Source organism: Akebia trifoliata, chromosome 15 (assembly GCF_017979445.1).
Source record: "Akebia trifoliata isolate Shusen 1 chromosome 15, ASM1797944v1, whole genome shotgun sequence".
Lineage (NCBI taxonomy): Eukaryota > Viridiplantae > Streptophyta > Magnoliopsida > Ranunculales > Lardizabalaceae > Akebia > Akebia trifoliata.
This window is the reverse complement of record NC_141389.1, coordinates 22069052-22088097: the sequence shown is the minus strand read 5'-3', so window position 1 is coordinate 22088097 and position 19046 is coordinate 22069052. Positions and strand designations below refer to the sequence as shown.

Here is a 19046-nt window from a genome sequence, read left to right as displayed (position 1 = left end):
TGAATTCCCAAAGTGGTAGATCCATAAAATTAATCACATTATCCTACACCTTACTTCAAATTTGATGGAAAGGAAACAGTTGTACAATTTCTACCTTGAGCATAACCCAAGCATGGTTTTAAATCTCTTCCGAGATCGAGACAACTAGACAACTTGAGCATAACCCAAGCATGGTTTTAAATGTTTTCCAACAAGGGTGAGTTTAAATCCAATTAAAATCAAACCCAACTTCAAAAAATAAAATAAAAATGGTAAGAAGGGTCGAAACCTAGTGTTAGGAGACAATGACAGTTTTTACTTTAAAAAGTGATATTGTCACGTGAGGAATTCTATCTAAATATATGTAATTTAGCTAATACAGTTATTAGCAAGTGTTAGGAGCTTATTTAGCCGAACCCAATTCTATATAAGTATTGAACAACCCATGTGCACAGATTTAACTTGTTTGAAACCGAACCAACCCATGTGAACCGAACCCTTAGGTTAAAACTCTTAAGGAGTTTGTTCATAAGCTTTGCACATACCACTACGAATTTTCTTTTCAATACATTTGGTTCACCTAGTAGGGGTGCACATGGTTCGGATTGGTTCGGATTTTGACAAAATTGGAACCGAACCAAACATGATCGGTTCTACAAATTTGAAACCGAACCAATCCAATTACCCTATAGAACCGAGCCAATCCAATCCAATCTTGGTTCGGATTGGTTCGGATCGGTTCTCGGTTCTCATACTTATTGAAGATAGATACCTTCTTCCTCAATCCAAATATTCTATCTCCTCCAATCTTCAAACCTTAAAAACAAGTAGGCCTTTTTTTAAGCGTGGACTTTAGGGTAATAAAAAAATTAATCGGATTGGTTCGGTTCTATTATATCCTAATCCGGAACCGAACCAAATTAATCGGATTTTTTTTTCTTCAATCCGTACCCAAACCGTGGGTGTGTTTAATCCGAACCAATCCAATCCAAAGGCTTCGGATTGCTTCGGATCTCGGATTTATCCAATCCAATGTGCACCCCTATCACCTACCTCCCCATAAGTTCCAGATTGTCCAAAGATATACTTGGAGAAGAATAGCAAAAATCATAACTTAAAACCAACTTCAAATCTCAACGAGGAACTCAACAACCCAAAAATAGTAGAACAACCTATCTTTTTTATCAATCCCACACCAATCCAATCCAAGTTTTCAACTAAATCATTGAAGAAAATAACAAATTCAATCAGAAAATTAGCAAAAGCTTCAAACATCATGAAGAAACTCAACCACAAATCCTGAACATATAACAATCATCAATTTCCAGTTTTTTTTACCCATTCCACACCTATCCAATTACAATTTTAAATAAACACAAAAACAACTAGAAATCCCATAGAAATCAGAAAACTTGTCATCCAAAGCTGCAAACAATATAAATAAATTCACCCACAACGAAAATCCAATAGAATCAAAAGAGATTTCCATGCTTTTAGATTCAATCCCAATAACAAAACCAATTCAAGTTTTTGACAGAAAACATTAAATAAAATAAAATTCGTGAAAATGTAAGGATACAAGTTGCAAGTTGTTCATTTTTTCTATCAAACCCAACCCCAACAAGACCCATAAATTAGTTGTAGGAGATCCCATAGTTTTTTGTTCAGATTTGGAGTGGAGAGGGTGAGAGAAGGGTATACACTGAGGCAACAAAATCGAGAGCAGAGAGTAGAGATTTTACCTTCGTGAGTGATGAGGAAACCCAAGATTCGCGATCTGTAGAGAGTGTTGAGCGATCGATTTGTGTGAGCCGAGAGAGATCGATTTGTGTGAGCCGAGATTGATCTAAGAAGAAGGAAGCCGAGAATGAGAGTAGAGAGTGACGACGAGGGGTTTACCCTTGAGAGATCGATTTGTGTGAGCCAAGATTGAGAGTGGAGAGTGACGAGGAGGTGTTTACAGTCGTTCAACTTTGACGAGGAGGTGTGAGCCGAGAGATCTAAGAAGAACGAAGCCGAGAGTGAGAGTAGAGAGTGACGAGGAGGGTTTACAGTCGTTCGGCGTTGATGAGGAGGTGTGAGCCGAGAGAAATCTAAGAAGAACGAAGTCGAGAGTGAGAGTAGAGAGTGACGAGAGGGTTTTACAGTCGTTCGAACTCTATAACGAAACAGACGATTTTTTCGTTGGAAATAGAGAAAAAGATGAAGGGCATTTTGGTCATTATTCAATAGCCGTTTTCGGTGTTCGGCTTTGTACAGAAGCAAATGAAAGAAGCCTCTCCGTAACGTCTCTGAATAAAAGTCGATTTTTAACTTTTATTGATTTTCATTGGAGCTAAAAGAGCTCAAACGAACATTGTTTACGGAGCTTTTTTGGCTTAAAAGCTTAAAAAGTCAATTGAGCTGGCTTTTCTATTCCAAACGAATAGCCCCTAAATATGATATCTCCCTCACCATTTTTTGGATCTTGACCTCTTTGATACCTAAAATAGGTATTCCCACTTGATTACCCATCTTTTTTGTAGGGAAAAATAAATCAAGTAGTCATGTTGAAAATAAATCAATTTTAGAAAGTTGTAAATCGGAATTTGAATTAAAAATGAATAATGATTTTTTGACGCCCTCTCTTTGACAAATGCCCCCATCACAGAATCGTAGATCATGCCTTGGGATATGCAAAACGATAAATCTTTTTCTTGTGTATGCCAAGGCTAATGATCTATGGTTATGTGATGGAAGTGTATGGGAGGTGTATCTTAGAGGGGACGTCATATTATCACAACTCTTAAAAAATTATTAATCAATTTATGGGTAGCATAGTTGGAATGCATGCCCCATGGATACTCATAATTGCTACCCATAACCACTAAAATGGGTATGGGTATGGGTACAAGTAGCATGATTGGAGTTGCTCTAAGGGCTGTTGAGCTCACCTTGCAACATCTAAAAACATGATCCAATGATACAATGATGTAAATGACAAAGTACTATAAAGTATAAACTTAAAAAAATATATATATTAATTTTCTTCATTAAATTTTAATTTTTAAATTTGGGAGTTTGGTGGTAGTTTAGTAACAGTCCAATTTCAAAAATGGATTTGTAAGGATTGTTACAATTCTATGGTGTGGCCCAATTGACCTCTCGATTTTTTGTTGTTTAATTGCACAAGAATTCTATATACATTATAGATATCAATATTTAAGGAATCTCAATATCGTTAAAATTATGAATATTTTTTAAAGTTAGTAAGATACTTTGATGTATAGGAAACTTACTAAAAGAATAATTAGTGGCCCTCAACCTTCATTAATAAAAGATGATCGATAACCTTATATTAGCAACATATAGAGAACGAATTAATTATGAAAAACGTACAAAGAAGAGACTTCACGAGAGTGATATCCATCAATCATTAGAACCCTAACCAATCCACATAGAGAAAAGAGAGAAGGTGAATCTAGAAAAAATGATTAATTTGATTGGAGTTTCGAAAGCTTCGAGGAACATAAAGATTGCAAGGCATATCTCCAACGATTTTGAATCAACGACTTTATAATGACACAAAATAAATACCATAAACTTGTTTTAATAATTGAATGAATAATATACTTGGGTATGAGATATATTAGATCTTATTGGGAAATCATAGTTTATTAAATTTATGTTTAAGATTTTAACTGCATAAAAATCTAACAAGGATCTCACTCTTTTGTCTCAATTTTTATATCTCACAAAATTATAATAAAGGGGGATCCACCATTATGTTTTATTATATAGATTATTGTAAGAAAATAATCAAATTCATCATCAAAAAGAAAGAAAATGAAGAAGAAAAGGATCATATTCGAGTAGTAAACCATCAATGATAAATGTATATTTTGTGATTATTTTCTTGGAACAATAAGGTGATAATCGAGAGTTGATAAAGAAGAAATGAATTGACTTGACTACCTTAATTGAATTACAAAGAAGGACGTTTCTAACCTCTACCAAGGTTGAGGCTTTTCATCAATATGACCATTGGGATTTGAAATAAAAATCAGATTTCCTAGGGATGCAAATTTTCCTTGGGAATCCCAAACATCCCAATGGTTATGTTAATGGAGAGCCTCAAGGCCCTCAATCCAAATGGGTGTGAATTTTCATTTGATAACTTTAAAGGAGGTAATTATAATTGTCAAAATGATAGGGGATCAACATGCAATTATCTCATATCATAGGGGGTCAAAGTGTAATTTACCCTTAAATAAAAGCTATGGCATGGAAATAGGAAACATTCCATGATCCTACTACCAACCCAAACCCAAGGATGAATGAATGATTGATGGAGTGTTCTCAGGTGTTAACACACCGACAGCATTTTCCTCGGCTCTAATATGTCATAGTAGCTTTCTTTGACTTGACCAGTGAGAATATGCATTTCTTGCGTGGGTGTTTAATTATTAAAAAATAGAACAAAATTACTTAATAGACCTTATGTAAAATTTTATTTTTCTAATTAGTCCCTAACTTCGAGCGGTAGCTTGATATTCGATATGGTAAACATTTTCTTTTTTAATGGTCCATCAACCTCATCTCTAATTATAATGTTTTTGAAATACCAAATTATCATTTTCTCATCTTCTTCACATAATTATAATTTTCATTTTTAATGGTCCATCAACCTAATTATAATGTTTTTTTTTTTTTCAATGACGACCTGCAATCATTTTTGACGTTTTTTTTATCATGTATGGTGAATGAAGAATGATATATTCCTAATTTTAAATCTGTAGATGTATTATTTATTTTGACAATTTATAAAAGAAATGAAGAACAACATTGAGATTCTAAATTTTATTAAGCTTACATTGTAACTTTTGATTCGAGTATCCATTTTGCAAGTATGATATCTGAGTTTAAGTATTTAGAGAAGATTTATCCGATGTTGAAGTTGAAAAACGAAAAAAATGATTTTTTTTTTTGTTGATAAAATCTGAATCACATTTATAGCGTTGAATTCATAACTTGTTATAATCGATATCAACATTTTTATTATCGAGCTCACCACTTTTATCATCGAGTTCAACATTTTATTATCAAGTTTGACAATTTTTAAAAGAATTAAAATTCAAGTTATTATAGGATATATTTGCCACTATAGTAGATATATCTGCTACAATAACTCTTACACATTTTTACCCTCAATAGTTTTTGAAATTAAACTATTGTGACGGATATTTCCTCGGCAGTAGCTTGAATTCAATTTTTTTAAAAATTGTCGAACTCGACAAAAAAAATCATCAAACTCAACAATAAAAAGTGGTGAGGTTGAAATTAAAAATGTTGAACTTGACAATAAAAAGTAGTGAACTTGACACTGTAAATGTGATCCAAATTTTTTCTTAATTTTTTTCATTTCTTCAATTTCAATACTTGATTATCTTCTCAAAATACCCAAAATCCATATATTATGGTTTGAAACAGACACTCGAACCAAAAGTTACGATATAATCTTAAATTTTTTTAAAATCTCACTTCCGTTCTTCATTTTATTTTATAAATAATCGAAATAGACAAAAAAGAAAAAAACATCTAAATGTCAAAAATTAGGAATATATCATTCTCCATCCGTCATTCACGGTAATTTTTTTTGTTGAAAATGATAGTAACGGCCGTTGGATGCGAAGAAGATGAGAAAAACCGTAGTTTGAGTATTTCAAAAACACAATAATGAGAGATGGGGTGAGGGACCAATTAAGAAAGAAAAACGATCACTAAATGGACTATCTAACTACCACCCAAAAAGTTAGGATTTATTTATAGACAAACACCTCCCACGAAGTCTATTAAGTAATTGGTACGGCACACGTTAATGTGCAATACATTCACTTTGGAAATTCGATTTTGTAGTGAAAATGACTTTGAAAATTTTATTTTTTTAATCAAAATACCCTAAGATTCCAATTTCCAACGTGAATTTATTACACTTTAACGTGTGCCCTCAGGGCATATGTTCACCATATCCTAAGTAATTTTCCCTAAATTATAAAAATAAAAATGGTCCAAACCAACACATGCACCACCAAGGTGAATTTTTGGTCGTTATGTAGGTCCCTCGTTAGTAATTTTTATATGGCAAAAATTCGATATTTAAAAAAATCGAGTTCTATTCGATTTTGGATTGCAAAAAATTCAATAAATGGAAAACATGCGGCATATGCTTTATACGTATACTATTCATCTCATTTAAAAAATTTAAAAATCAAAACGTTGGTAATACAATAGTGATGTTAAGGTCATGATATAGTAGTGATGGTAATAATAAGGGCATTGAGGATATTGTTCCATTGATTTATAATAGAAGGTCAAAGTCAAGGGCACAAATTATTAATTTGAAAAATTAAAATGTCATTATTTTTTTAAATGATAAAAAGTGTATTTATCACGTAAAAAGATAGATTTCTTTAAAATTTTGAAGTATGATAGCTTCAAAGTCGAATGTGTACTACATGTAACAACTTATAAGTTTACACTTTAAACTTTACAACATAAAAGAAGTTACAGTAGCATTTTTTTTTCCGATTGAAATTTATAAAAAATTAGTAAAAAAATGTTAGAAAAACATATATTTTATTCTTTTTTTTATTTAGAATTAATTAATCGGAAGAATAATATTTTCATTGAAAAAAATGAAAAATTGATAAATTTTTGACGATTTAAATGGTAGATTGTGCTTACTAGGGTTAGCTCCGCCCAAAGGTGGGGAGGACTTTGACTTTAAACGCCAACGTGTGTGAGTTTGAAACGCACACGAGAATCACTCCTCTTAGTAAGTAAAGGGTGTGAATGCGTGATGGTTGTCGTGGTAATTTTGGAGAATCCCGTGACGCAAATCCCGAGAAAAGTCAATGATTTGAAAGTATGGATGACGGTTACACGTGGTGGTGAATAGATATCTTATGAAGCTAAACGTGCTCACAAAAGGAAATGAAAATGTTTCAAAGCAAAGAAGTTCAAATGTTTTGACTTGGAACTTGCATGCATTTCAAAGGTGGAATGAGACTTCTCTTTTTTATTCCATGGTTGGGGTTTGGCATATTAATCTTAAAGATTAGTGATAATATGACTCGTCATGTGACATACTCAAATGACTTCATGACATGGACAAATTTGGTTATCGTAGATTTGTACGTTTTGAGATATATTTTTATGAAAAGTGCAATTGTGTATCTCGAGATGCACATGTCTACATTACCTGAACTTGTTCAGGTCATGGAGTCATTTGAGTATGCCACCTTGTGAGTTACGTTATCAAGACTCTAATCATAAGTTCTTTGTTTTTATCCTCCTACCTAACTTATATACTAGTAACCATAGTTGTAAAACTTGTTAAATCGAAGATTCCCACCTAGCTTAGTTGGTAATTTATATGGGTGATGAAACCAATGACGTGGGTTTAATTCCCGTCACCAATTTATTAACATGTTAGCGATAACAATTCAGCCAAAGTCATCTCAATTCGATTAGATTTCGAGATGATTTGACCCCAAACTCAACGCAACTAACTCATCAATTCAACTTGAAATTACACCCATTGAGGTTGAAAACTAGATCGAGTTATTTGGTTATATATGTATTCCTTTTTAGGAGAACTTAAAAAATATTTTTTTACTTATTGTAAAATATTTATAAAATTCATATATTTTTATTTGACTCATCTAATTGACCCACAAGTCCAATTTTATCACTCGTGCAAACTCATGATGGATCGAAATGAATTTTAGAAAGATTCAATACAACATTTTTACTCTCCACTTATTCTGCCTATGTTTGTTACAAGTGCACATAAGCTTTTTAGACCACTCTTTCATAATATAGCTTCGTTAGGATCACACACAAACTATAATTTTTTATTGACTTGAATTGTCGGACATCGGGGTTGATTCAAAATTTTGAAGTTTTAAAACTATATGCTCGTAACCAGTTTAAGTATTATTTACTAATTTCAAGGTTTTGAAGATGTGATTTCCATATAGTCTTATTTACTACGAGTTTTACTATTGTGGATGATTATAATAATTTGTGGAAAGTGCCTCTAATGGCACCTTATATGTTTGTTTTAATTTGCACATCTTTCTTTGATCATCTCATATCACATGTAGCTTACGTTTTATTTGTATTTGTATGTTTGTGTGCAACTCCAATAATGTAGTGTCCAAACCCAAACAACCCAAATTATAGATGGATAAGTGAGCAGCTATGCTGACTATAAAAATGATTCATGGAACCTCCATGCCTAAGGAGCAACAATCATTATCTACTCATTCACACTCAATCAACATAAACTGTATTCATTAAATAAAATCTAAAAAATAAATGCATAAATAGTTAAACTACTGTCAACAATAAATTGTTAATTGTTAATAGAACTTAAGCAAATATAAAATTGTATATGGAAGACATATCTAAAGACAATAAAAGTATAATAGAAGTTTAAAAGAAGGGATGATGATTGGCAAAAGTGTTAAATAAAAACACTGATACACACACACACAATCGATGCAGTAAATCTTATTCTTCAAACAAGAAAAAACAAAACTTGTCCCTCTTCAACAATTAAAAAAAGTGTTAAAAATGTGCAATTACAAATAAATTAAGATTAAAGATAACAAAATAATATTTAAAACAATGTAGGTGTAAATATATCCCCAATGCCAACTTCTTGTTGCACTATAATTAGCTTTAATGTTCTGTGGTGATTTACAAGTTTCCATATGAGTACTCAATTTCACTATTTTCTTCACAATTGGTACTTAAACTTCGGTTAATTTTTAGTGAGATACGTCCGAAAAATCGAACGTACAGCATTGAATGTTTCACAATCTCTTCTGTTAATTTTTAATCAAGACAATCTTAAGTTTTGTCTTCTTGATCGATACATTGCCTCAATGTATTAAATAATTAAAGAAAATGCATTGATTAATTAAAGAAATAACAGAAAGAAAAAAACAAACCTGAGACCACAGAGATCCAGTAAGAGTGAGATCTTGTGAGAAAGAGAATTTATGAGATCTGGCAAGAGAGAGATGACATAAATGAAAGAGATATGAGGTAGTTTCAATCGAGAGAGAGACAAATTTAAGGCGATATTAGTTTTAGTCGAGCGAGATGAGAAAGTTTTAGTCGAGATTGTTGGGCTTTGTGGAGCCTAATTATGTTTGATCCGGTTGACGACCCGACCCGAATAATGTTTGCATGATATTTTGATGAGAGATTTTCTGATGCTTAGTCTATGGAGTGGATGCATGGGTCTGTTTTGTAATCCATTGTGAATCCTGTGCGTAGTATATAGAAGTCGTTTTTAGTGATTATGATTTTTTAAGATCTTAGTTGTCATTTTTGGGACTTGAACCGCACTTTGTAATTCCTCTCGATAATAATAAAATCCTTGCAACTCCGTGAACATAGGTAAATTGCCGAACCACGTAAATATTGTTTTGTGCGTATGATTGCTTTTTTTTTTTTTACAAGTGTTTTTTCTCTATTTTTTTGTTTCTCACAGGTTGAGAATTTCGAGTAGAATTCCCTATAGAGATAGATGATAGAAACAAGAGAGAGATGATGTAGTTTAAGTCGAGAGAGAGAGAGAGAGAGATGAATTCAAGTGGTATTTGTTTCAGTCGAGTGAGATGAGAGAGTTTCAGACGAGAGAGATAAAAGTTTCAAATTTTTGTTGTTTGGGTTGAAATAGAAGACAAGACAGATGCGGTAATTAATATATTTGTGAAGGGCATATTTGTCCACGAAAAATATAAACGGTGCTGAGAGCAAATAACAATAAGCATTCAACGTCTTTTTCGCACTAAAAATTTCAGTCAAATTTTCAACACTTTGTGCTGAATTTTTTCGATACACAAACATGATAATTTTAAGAAAATACTGAAAATATTTTTTTTCAGCAATAAGCACTGAAAAATAGCACAAATAAGCACCGCCTTAATGTAAGGTGGATGACTCATCAATCTCAACGCATACTTATAAAAACAAATCTTTCAATGCTTACAAGTTTCAATTTAACAAACAGTATCTTAGGCATCAAATTTTCTTTAGTAAGTACCACACAATTCCTAAAACAGAGAATTTAACAAGATATGTCTCAATTCAAATTGAAATAAAGAACCACTACACTTAATTGGGTCATTTGTACCTACGATCCGAAAACTTGACTTTTAAAACCATGTGGCCCTTTCCATTGATTAGTAGTGCTGGTCTTTCCTAAATAATAATGCTTTCATAGGGAAATATAAATGCTTTATTATTGCCGCCTTGGAATTCTTTGGTTTGAATCGGTGGTTCAAGATATTTAAGAGTGATCGAGATATACTATATATGTCCTAGTGGTAGGGAATCATGTTGAACAGCTCGGGTCAGATTCTTTTGGTAGAAATAAAAATATAATATTTTATTGCAACAGTGATTTCTTTAGGTCAAGATGAACTTGTTCTAGATTCGTGGATACGTACGTTCATCTACTAAGGAAAGTCAAAGTTAGATCAAGAGAATATGATTTCGATTTATAATGAAATAAATAATTGACCAACCTAAGTACAAGTACAGATACATACTCTTAAGTCGTTCTCCATCAAAATAAATTTAAAATAGAGTCGTTGTTTTCTGACGTCACCTCTGACATATGGATGTGCAGTAGTGTATCTCGAGAAAAAATCTATGATTCCAGTACGCACCACGTCAGAAAGTGTATGTAAGAGGGGACGTCACGCAAATCATTATTCTTTAAAATAAGGTAGTGATGTAATTTGATAGAAACTCTTTTTTTCTGGAAAATATATTAAAATGAAAGATTTTGAGACTTGGAATAATATTTGGTATTAATTCCTCTAGAACTATGACCTAAGGACATGCTTACGTGTCAATGGGGGCGCACAAGAAATCAACTCCCCTTACGTGAGAATATGGATTTTGTTGTACATGAATATGGGTGTTAAGCTGTTAAATCAACAACTAGTTTTCATGTCTGCCAAACAAATTGTAGTCCAAAGGGATAGCTTTTCTTAGGAACACTTAGGGTTTTTCATGGTTGTGTGGCTTGAATTTCATTTCTTATGAGTAGGGCTGGCAATGATCCAATTTGATATGAAAAAATTGGATTCAGATCAACTATCTACATTTTCCATTTTTGGATCGGATTCAGGTTTAAAATCCGTTGCTCTGATAAATTTTTGGTTCAAGTTCAAATAAATCCTACTCCAATCCGATAAAAATCCGACCCAAATGTTATTTTCTGGTCTCCACATTTCATTAGGGTTTTCAAGTTTCAACTTTTCATTCCCTTTTTGGGTGATTGGGTAGTGTGAAAACCCATTGTTATTGTTGCTCTTACACCTCTTCACACGTTAGCTCTATCCCCATCTTTTCTTCTTACTTACCCATCAACAATCCAATTAGCTAAGATTGATGAGTTGTTCGATTGCTTCGATATCATACTTCTATCACAAGTCTCAATCCCAGGTTCTCATTATATTTTTTCTTAACTCCTTGTATAATTAAACATATTTTTCACACATCTCTCAATTTAAAAATATTTTTTGCCTCCTACTTAATGCTTATGTACTAATGTAACGTGAAACAATAAAAACTATTAAAATCTGAAATCCACCAGAAAAGAACTCTTAAAGAGAAATTTTATTAAATTGAAGATCCTCTTTGCATCGCAATTACAACCCCTTTTATTGAAAAAAAACTTCTAATCTTAGTAAAGTACGAAATTTTTTCAAAATAGCAAAAATTATTAAAAATAGTAAAAACGACCTAAGCCGTGAAAAAGATACTACTTAGAAGCAAGGGAGAATCATCGGTTCATAATTCTGACTTTTATAACTAAAGTTGTTAACAAAACAAAAATTACCAAAAATAGTAAGGGAAAATTACCTTAAGAGCACACGTTAAAGTGCAACAAATACACTTTGGAAATTGGATTTTGTACCGAAAATGACTTTGAAAAAATATTTTTTACCAAAATTCCCTTAGATTTCATTTTCCAAAGTGCCTAAAAAATAGGGTAGGTGAATGAATTAGGCCTAAAAATGCAAACTCAATCGCAAGGCAATTGATCTTGACGATCTCGACGTTTCTATTCAAATATGGGTCTTTTCGAATGATTTTGAATTCGTTGTCCCTCCGGGTCCGTGGGCCCACATGGGACTAAGCCTTATGCTTGGACTTCTGACGATCCAAACGTTCCATGAATTCTTTAGCAACTTGTCCTATATCATGTACACCCCCCTCTTTTTATATACATAAAGAGTCATTCGGGTGCCAATCATTTGGCTAACGTTTTGTCTTACATCGGTTACAAGTTTTGGAATGAGCTGATTTTTGATAATGATGATTTATATGATGAGGAGACCATCCTCATAAAAAAATTTGCACATTCCAAAAATTCTAAACCGATCAAAAGTGATTTACAAAAGTGGTCAATCCACGATTCTTCAACTCAAAAACATGGGGTTAAAACTTTTGGAATGAGCTGGGTTTTGATGAAGATGATCTCTATGATGAGGAGATTATCATAAGAAACATTCGAAAATGTATGGACAATAGCAGAAAGAGTGAATTAAAATGACACCTAACACCATGATCTTTTGAAAAAAAAATGTAAGCCTCAATCAACCTATGAAGCTTTCCATCAAATGAACTGTTTAAATGGGGAAAATATTCTTAGGGATCCGCAAGATAATGTATCTCTAGAAAAATGGCATTGATGCCCCCAAAGATTTATTGACCTCTCAGAAATATATTTTTCTTCTTATCTTAAAAGTATTAATGGAGAGTCTCAATCTTTGTTTGAAGTTAGAAAAGTACTCTAGGATTTTTCATTTCTCGGAAGGTTTCATGACATTATGACCTTTATACTTATTGTTTATATTCCTATAGGATGAGGATTGGGTGACTCATGTAAAGTGACCCGTGGAAAAACACCTAATCCTGACGGTTAAAACACACAATCCAAGCTGATAGGGTTGCGGATTGTCCGTCAACAAATTGATAGGGAAGGGATGATCATTACGAGAAAATTAAAAATTTTGACGAGAAAATTAAAAATTTTGACAGGAAAATTTGACGTTCCAAAGCTCACGAATTTTATAAATTGAATTTTGGTTTCCTCAGATTGTAAATCTTTTTGATGTTCCCTGATTCGACGGCTTAGAAACGTCTAATTTTATGAAATCTAAATATGGCCTTTTTTCATGTTGTGGATAGAAATTGAATACCTGATCTTGACAGTTAAAATACGCAATCCAACCTGATAGGGTTGCAGATTGTCTATCAAAGATGGGTTATTACAAACTGATAGGGAGGGGAGGATCATTGCGTGAAAATTGAAATTTTTGATAGAAAAATTCGACAGTTCAAAGCCCATGAATTTTAAAAATCGAATTTTAATTACTCGTGACAGTAAAAAAAAATTTATGTTCATTGATTCAACAACTTAGAAACGTCGAATATTATGAAATATAAATATGGCCTTTTTTTCATGTTGTGGATAGATATTGAACATATATCTAGTATTATTGAAAGAGATATATCATGCACTTTTGAAAGAAAATTCTAATATAATGTGAGGACCATCAACTTCAACACTTACTCATAAGAAAGAATACTACATATCCTAATAATAAAATTCCACTATTACCCTAAAAATTCCAACTAAACTGAGTTGAGTTGGATGAGTTTCGAGTCAATTCAGTAGTTATAAAGCATAGGTATTCATATTTTGAGAAGCCATTACAGGTTGTTTCATTTTTTGGGGTATTTGTTGACTTCGAGAATGTCTTGTTTCGTGTCCTCTAAGACAATGTAGTCTAAGTGAAAGTTATACAAGTAATTCACAATAGGGGAAAAGGTCTCCAATTCTAGAAACACGTATACGTCCTTAGTGACTACATTATGACTTATGAGGCCACACCAAGATTTCTTTACCAGGTTTAACGGTCTAATAAGCAAACACGATGGCTCACTAGAAGGAACTAAATGACAGCTGACATGGTGGGCCCATGTTTTGATTACGATCTAACGGTTTAGATCTATTTCCATGATTTATTTTAAGTTGAAGATGACTTGGAAGACTCATTATTGAACGCCACCTTTAGATATTTTATTTGTTTCAATTATTAATACATTTTCTAGACTCATGAAAGTGAACTTATATATTCACATACAATTCCGATCATGTATATGTGAGCTCTAAAGATTGGGATAAATGTCAACCATTGGATCTCACATATATATATATATATATATATATATATATATATATATGGTCGAGATTGTGTTTGAATATATAGTCACATTAAGATGAAATGTGAATTCAACAATGATTTACAAATTAACGATAAAAATTGACGGTTGAGAATTTTTCAATTTATAAATCACTTTTAATGGGGTTAGAAGTTTCAGAATGAACTGATTTTTTGTGAGATTGATCTCCTCACTATATATATATATATATATATATATCACCCTCTCAAAAAATCAATCAAATCTAAAACTTCTAATTCATAAAACATTAGCTCCATATTGTCTCTCTAAGTGTTCGTTGTTGAATGCTTCTTGTATGCTCGTATGTATATATATCTTTTTAATAGATATAAATCCATTCAACCAATTTGACTCAAGATTAGGCCATTATTCAATCAATTTGATAAATTTTTTATTCAATTATCAATTTAATTTTGAAAACATTACTTTTGCTTAATATTTTTGTAGAGAAAAAAAAAAATTGTGATAATCTAACTACCCCACATGACATACTCATTCGACTATCTGACAGGACAAATTTGAGAATCGTAGATATGCGCTCCTCAGGATACACGATTGCCTTGAGATACATTTTAATGAGGAATTGCAATCGTATATCTAGAGGAGTACAAATCTACAATTCTTGAACTTGTCATGTAAGATAGTCGATTGAATTTGCCATGTCAGATAGTGAGATTATCACCATTCAAAAAATAAAAAAATAAAAAAAATAATAATAATTATAAGTTTAATTTAATTTTTATTTGACTCATTCGAGTCAATTGCGAGGTAATACATATCCGAATTTTTCAAATAATGATTTGGTCATCATTTTGTGGGCCCAAAATATTTGTTTTGAGATTTGGCGCTATCCTTCGTCGAATCTACGTGGCAGCAAATACTTACTACCCACCAGACATCAAGCAGTTATACTTGACTGGCCGCCACAGAATTTGATTGCTGGTCCTCGCACACAGCAAAAGCTATGGTACGGAGTACGGACACGCTAAATGGAATCCCAATTTCTTTGTTTCCTATAACAAATTTGATGTTCACCTCTGAAAAAGTCATGTCCAACACTTAATTGGGCCCATTCTCCTTCCGTGATGAGTCGTGATTTTCTGACTCTCCTCCGTACGTCACATGTGCGGGAATCACATTTTTCCTCGGGATACACACTCTGCATATCTAGAAATATGTGTTACTATGTATCTCAAGGAAATAAAATCTATGATTCTAGCACATGCCACATCATGAGAGATTGGGGAGTATTGTCAGAGGGGAGGAGTCAAAAAATCATTACGAACAATGATTTTTTGACGTCTCCCTTTGACATACGCCCCCCATTATAGAATCGTAGACCATTTGCCTCAAGATATCAGAATTGTAAATCTTTGTCTTGTGTATCCCAAGGCAAAAGATTTACGATTTTGTGCTAGGGAAGTATGTCAAAGGGGGTGTCAGATTATCACGACTCAATCATTATTCTTCTGTGATTTATGATTGCCTAATCTCCTCTTTGTAGGATACTCCTAATATTAATGTGGTGCCTTTCAAAGAATCTTCAATACAAAAATTAAATTTATACAACTATAAAATATACTTAATCACATAAAAACAACAAAAATTGTACCCAATATTTATAAGCTAATTTCTTTATGAGGTACATCATCGATATCCTAAATTTTTCTTCGGATTTTATGAGAGTGAAATGCCCTCTGTTGATTTTAAGCATTAATTACAGAAGTTACAAATCTTTATTTTATGATGATTCCCGAGATCCCCATACATTTGAATGGAATTTACTCAATGTTTCTCGTGAACAAATCCCCATGGATCAAGCCAAAAAGATCACAAATCCCCATGTGAAGTGAATAATTTTTCATTTGATCACAAATTCTTTGAGATTACCATAATCGATTTGTGAGTAACTTTGATATAGATATTGTATTTTTATTTGTCGAACATTGAATGATACCTACCAAAGAGTCTCTAATGCTTAAGTTGGAATAAATTCAAATTCAGAAAATAGTTACAAAATACCTAATTTATGACTCTCCTAGTATTTCTAGATATTTTTCCCTCAAACTCTAATCAAGCAATTTACTTACATTTTTATTCTTCCAGAATCTTATAGATCTGTGATTATTTATTTCAATGATTTTTGTCATCAATTGTGCTTTCGGATCATCATCGTATCAGCAAATTGACCCATCTCGAATGGTTTTTATTCCTTCCAAGTACATGACTTGGATATATCCTGTGTTGAGGTACATTCGCTCTTAGGTACCACTCTTATCTCAACCTTGCTAATTTCCTTATGTAAATCCTACTCTTATCTTCACTCAATCTGATACTCATGGTGAGATGTGATTGATACAATATATCAATTATGAAAAATATTGAATTAACATTGAAATTGACATTGTTTCACACATTGCTAATGTGGATGTGTGTACAGAACCATGGATACGTTTCATCGAGATACAAGTGAGAGCATCTATGATTCTATGAACACCAAATGTGTGAAACAATGTCAATTTCAATGTTACTCTGGCACGACTCATAAATTATAAAGCTGTGATAAATCAACGCGGCAAAACATGTGGTATGTATGCAATTGACGTGGGAGTGACACAATACCATAAATCTTTTTCTTCGAGATACACAAGGAAAAGATTAATGGTTTTATGCCCTTGGCACGTCAATAACATACAGACCCCATATGTTTTGTCGTGTCGATTTATGAATAGTCTAAATTATATTTGAGTATAAATTGATCAAATCCATTATTTAGAAGTCAACAATTAAGTTGACTCTTTGCCAATAAATCAATCAAAAGATTGCCTATAAGGTTAATGGACAAAAATTATTTTGTAAGATATTACATAGGATGACATCAAGTATTACCCACTTAATAAAACACCAAAAACAACGCACCTGCTGACGTGTCGTTCTTACTATAACTTGTAATGTGATAAACTCGCATTAAAGTGAGTTTAGAGGAGTTAGTACAACCACCACACTTTAGCTTCCTACACCACAAGAAAACTAGAGTCCCCTATCCTTACTAAGTTAGTAAGGATTTCACCCTTACTAAGGGTCGTTGTGTACATTTTTTGGCATCCAAAAACATGATCCAATGTTAAAGAGTTGTAGAGGACGAAATTCATCGAATTTAAAAAAAAAAAAAAATTATTGAAGAATTTCATTTGTAAGTTTAGGAGTTATGTGGATGTTCAATAGCCATCAATTTTTAAAATTTTGAATCTAGTTAAAAAGTTTTTTTTTTTTTTTTTAGATTTAAGTTTTTCGATAAAACTTAGAGGGTGTGGTGTTGGATTTCCAAAAAATAAAAAAAAAACTCAAAATCTTACAATCATAGTAAAGAAAGGGTTTCACGGAAATCGGACAATAAGACCCGTACACGTGTCCTTTAATCCTAATTAGCCATTGATCACAATCAATTTTGCCATAACTGATGGGAGGTTAAGTGGGACCCACTTTCCGGATTTGAAGGAAATACTAATCCGTGTCAAAAGTATTACATAACGAAGGTGACACTCAACTTGAAACCGCGTGTACACTATGATACGTGTTATCCACGTTGCATCCCGTGTTAAGTTAACATAATTTATTCTCTTTCACTCTTATTCATCTTTCCATGTTTGTTCACACTTGAATAACTAATTCTTCTAGAAGATAGGAAATAAGATTCGCCGATTCGGAAGTTTCGAAGAAGACTCAATCGGGCTCGCCACTCACGACTCGTTCACGGTCACTCACACGTGGGAACACTTTTAATTTTAACTATTTGTTTTATTTGTTTGAGTCAAAGAAAACCCAACATGTAGTCTCTTACTTAGCCGTGTAAGAAAAGATGCTACACCGAACCTATAAATACAACCACATCTCATCTTTCTTCTTCACATACTCATAAACAACTTTTCTAAGTTTCAAAACTTTTTCTATTTTCTAAAAGACATGAAGAGAAGCAGAGGAGAGATAGAAAGCATAGCAAACATGGCCAAGTGTTTGATATTATTGTCTCGTGGAACCGAGACCGAATCAATAACTCGTTCCCCGAATCGTGTCTTCGAATGCAAGACTTGTAATCGCCAATTTCCATCGTTCCAAGCATTAGGAGGCCACAGAGCGAGTCACAAGAAGCCGAGACTAATGGGAGGAGACCCATATCAGGAATCCGAGAACCAGAATTCGCCACCAAAGAACAAAACACACGAGTGTTCGATTTGCGGTCTAGAATTTTCGATAGGGCAAGCTTTAGGTGGTCATATGAGGAGACATAGAGCCACCATGAATGAAAAGTTGTCTTCTTCTACTATTAAAAATAAATCTGCTCCTCCTTCGCACGTGCCAGTACTGAAGAGATCAAATAGTAGGAGGATTTTCTGTCCAGACTTGAATTTAACTCCTTTAGAGAATGATTTGGAATTTCAGTTTGGAATTTCGTATCCAGAGAAGATTTCTACGCCCATGATTCATTGTTTCATTTGATGTTATCTTACTTTCTGCCTTACCAGATTATTGGTGTTTTTGTAATTATATTTTTTTTCATATGTAATAGTTTTTTTTTTCTTTATTTTTTGTGTTATTTTTACATGAGATATTGTAATTTTTCATATATGAGATACAATGTTAATTCATATAGATTGAGTTATTTGTTGATATACAAAATCTGTACGAATCTCTAGAATGTTTCACCATTAATAACTGCGTAAATTCCGTTTGTTTATTTCATG

The 19046-nt window shown here is 32.7% G+C and overlaps 1 protein-coding gene across 1 annotated transcript; it reads left to right on the top strand.

Annotated features, from left to right (window-relative positions):
• The first annotated feature begins 18012 nt into the window (after positions 1 to 18012).
• On the top strand, positions 18013 to 19002 carry LOC147384610 (zinc finger protein ZAT11-like). The gene has a single exon (XM_086424732.1). The coding sequence runs from the start codon at positions 18268 to 18270 to the stop codon at positions 18799 to 18801; it is 534 nt and encodes a 177-aa protein (XP_086280858.1). The 5' UTR covers positions 18013 to 18267; the 3' UTR covers positions 18802 to 19002.
• Positions 19003 to 19046: the final 44 nt, after the last annotated feature.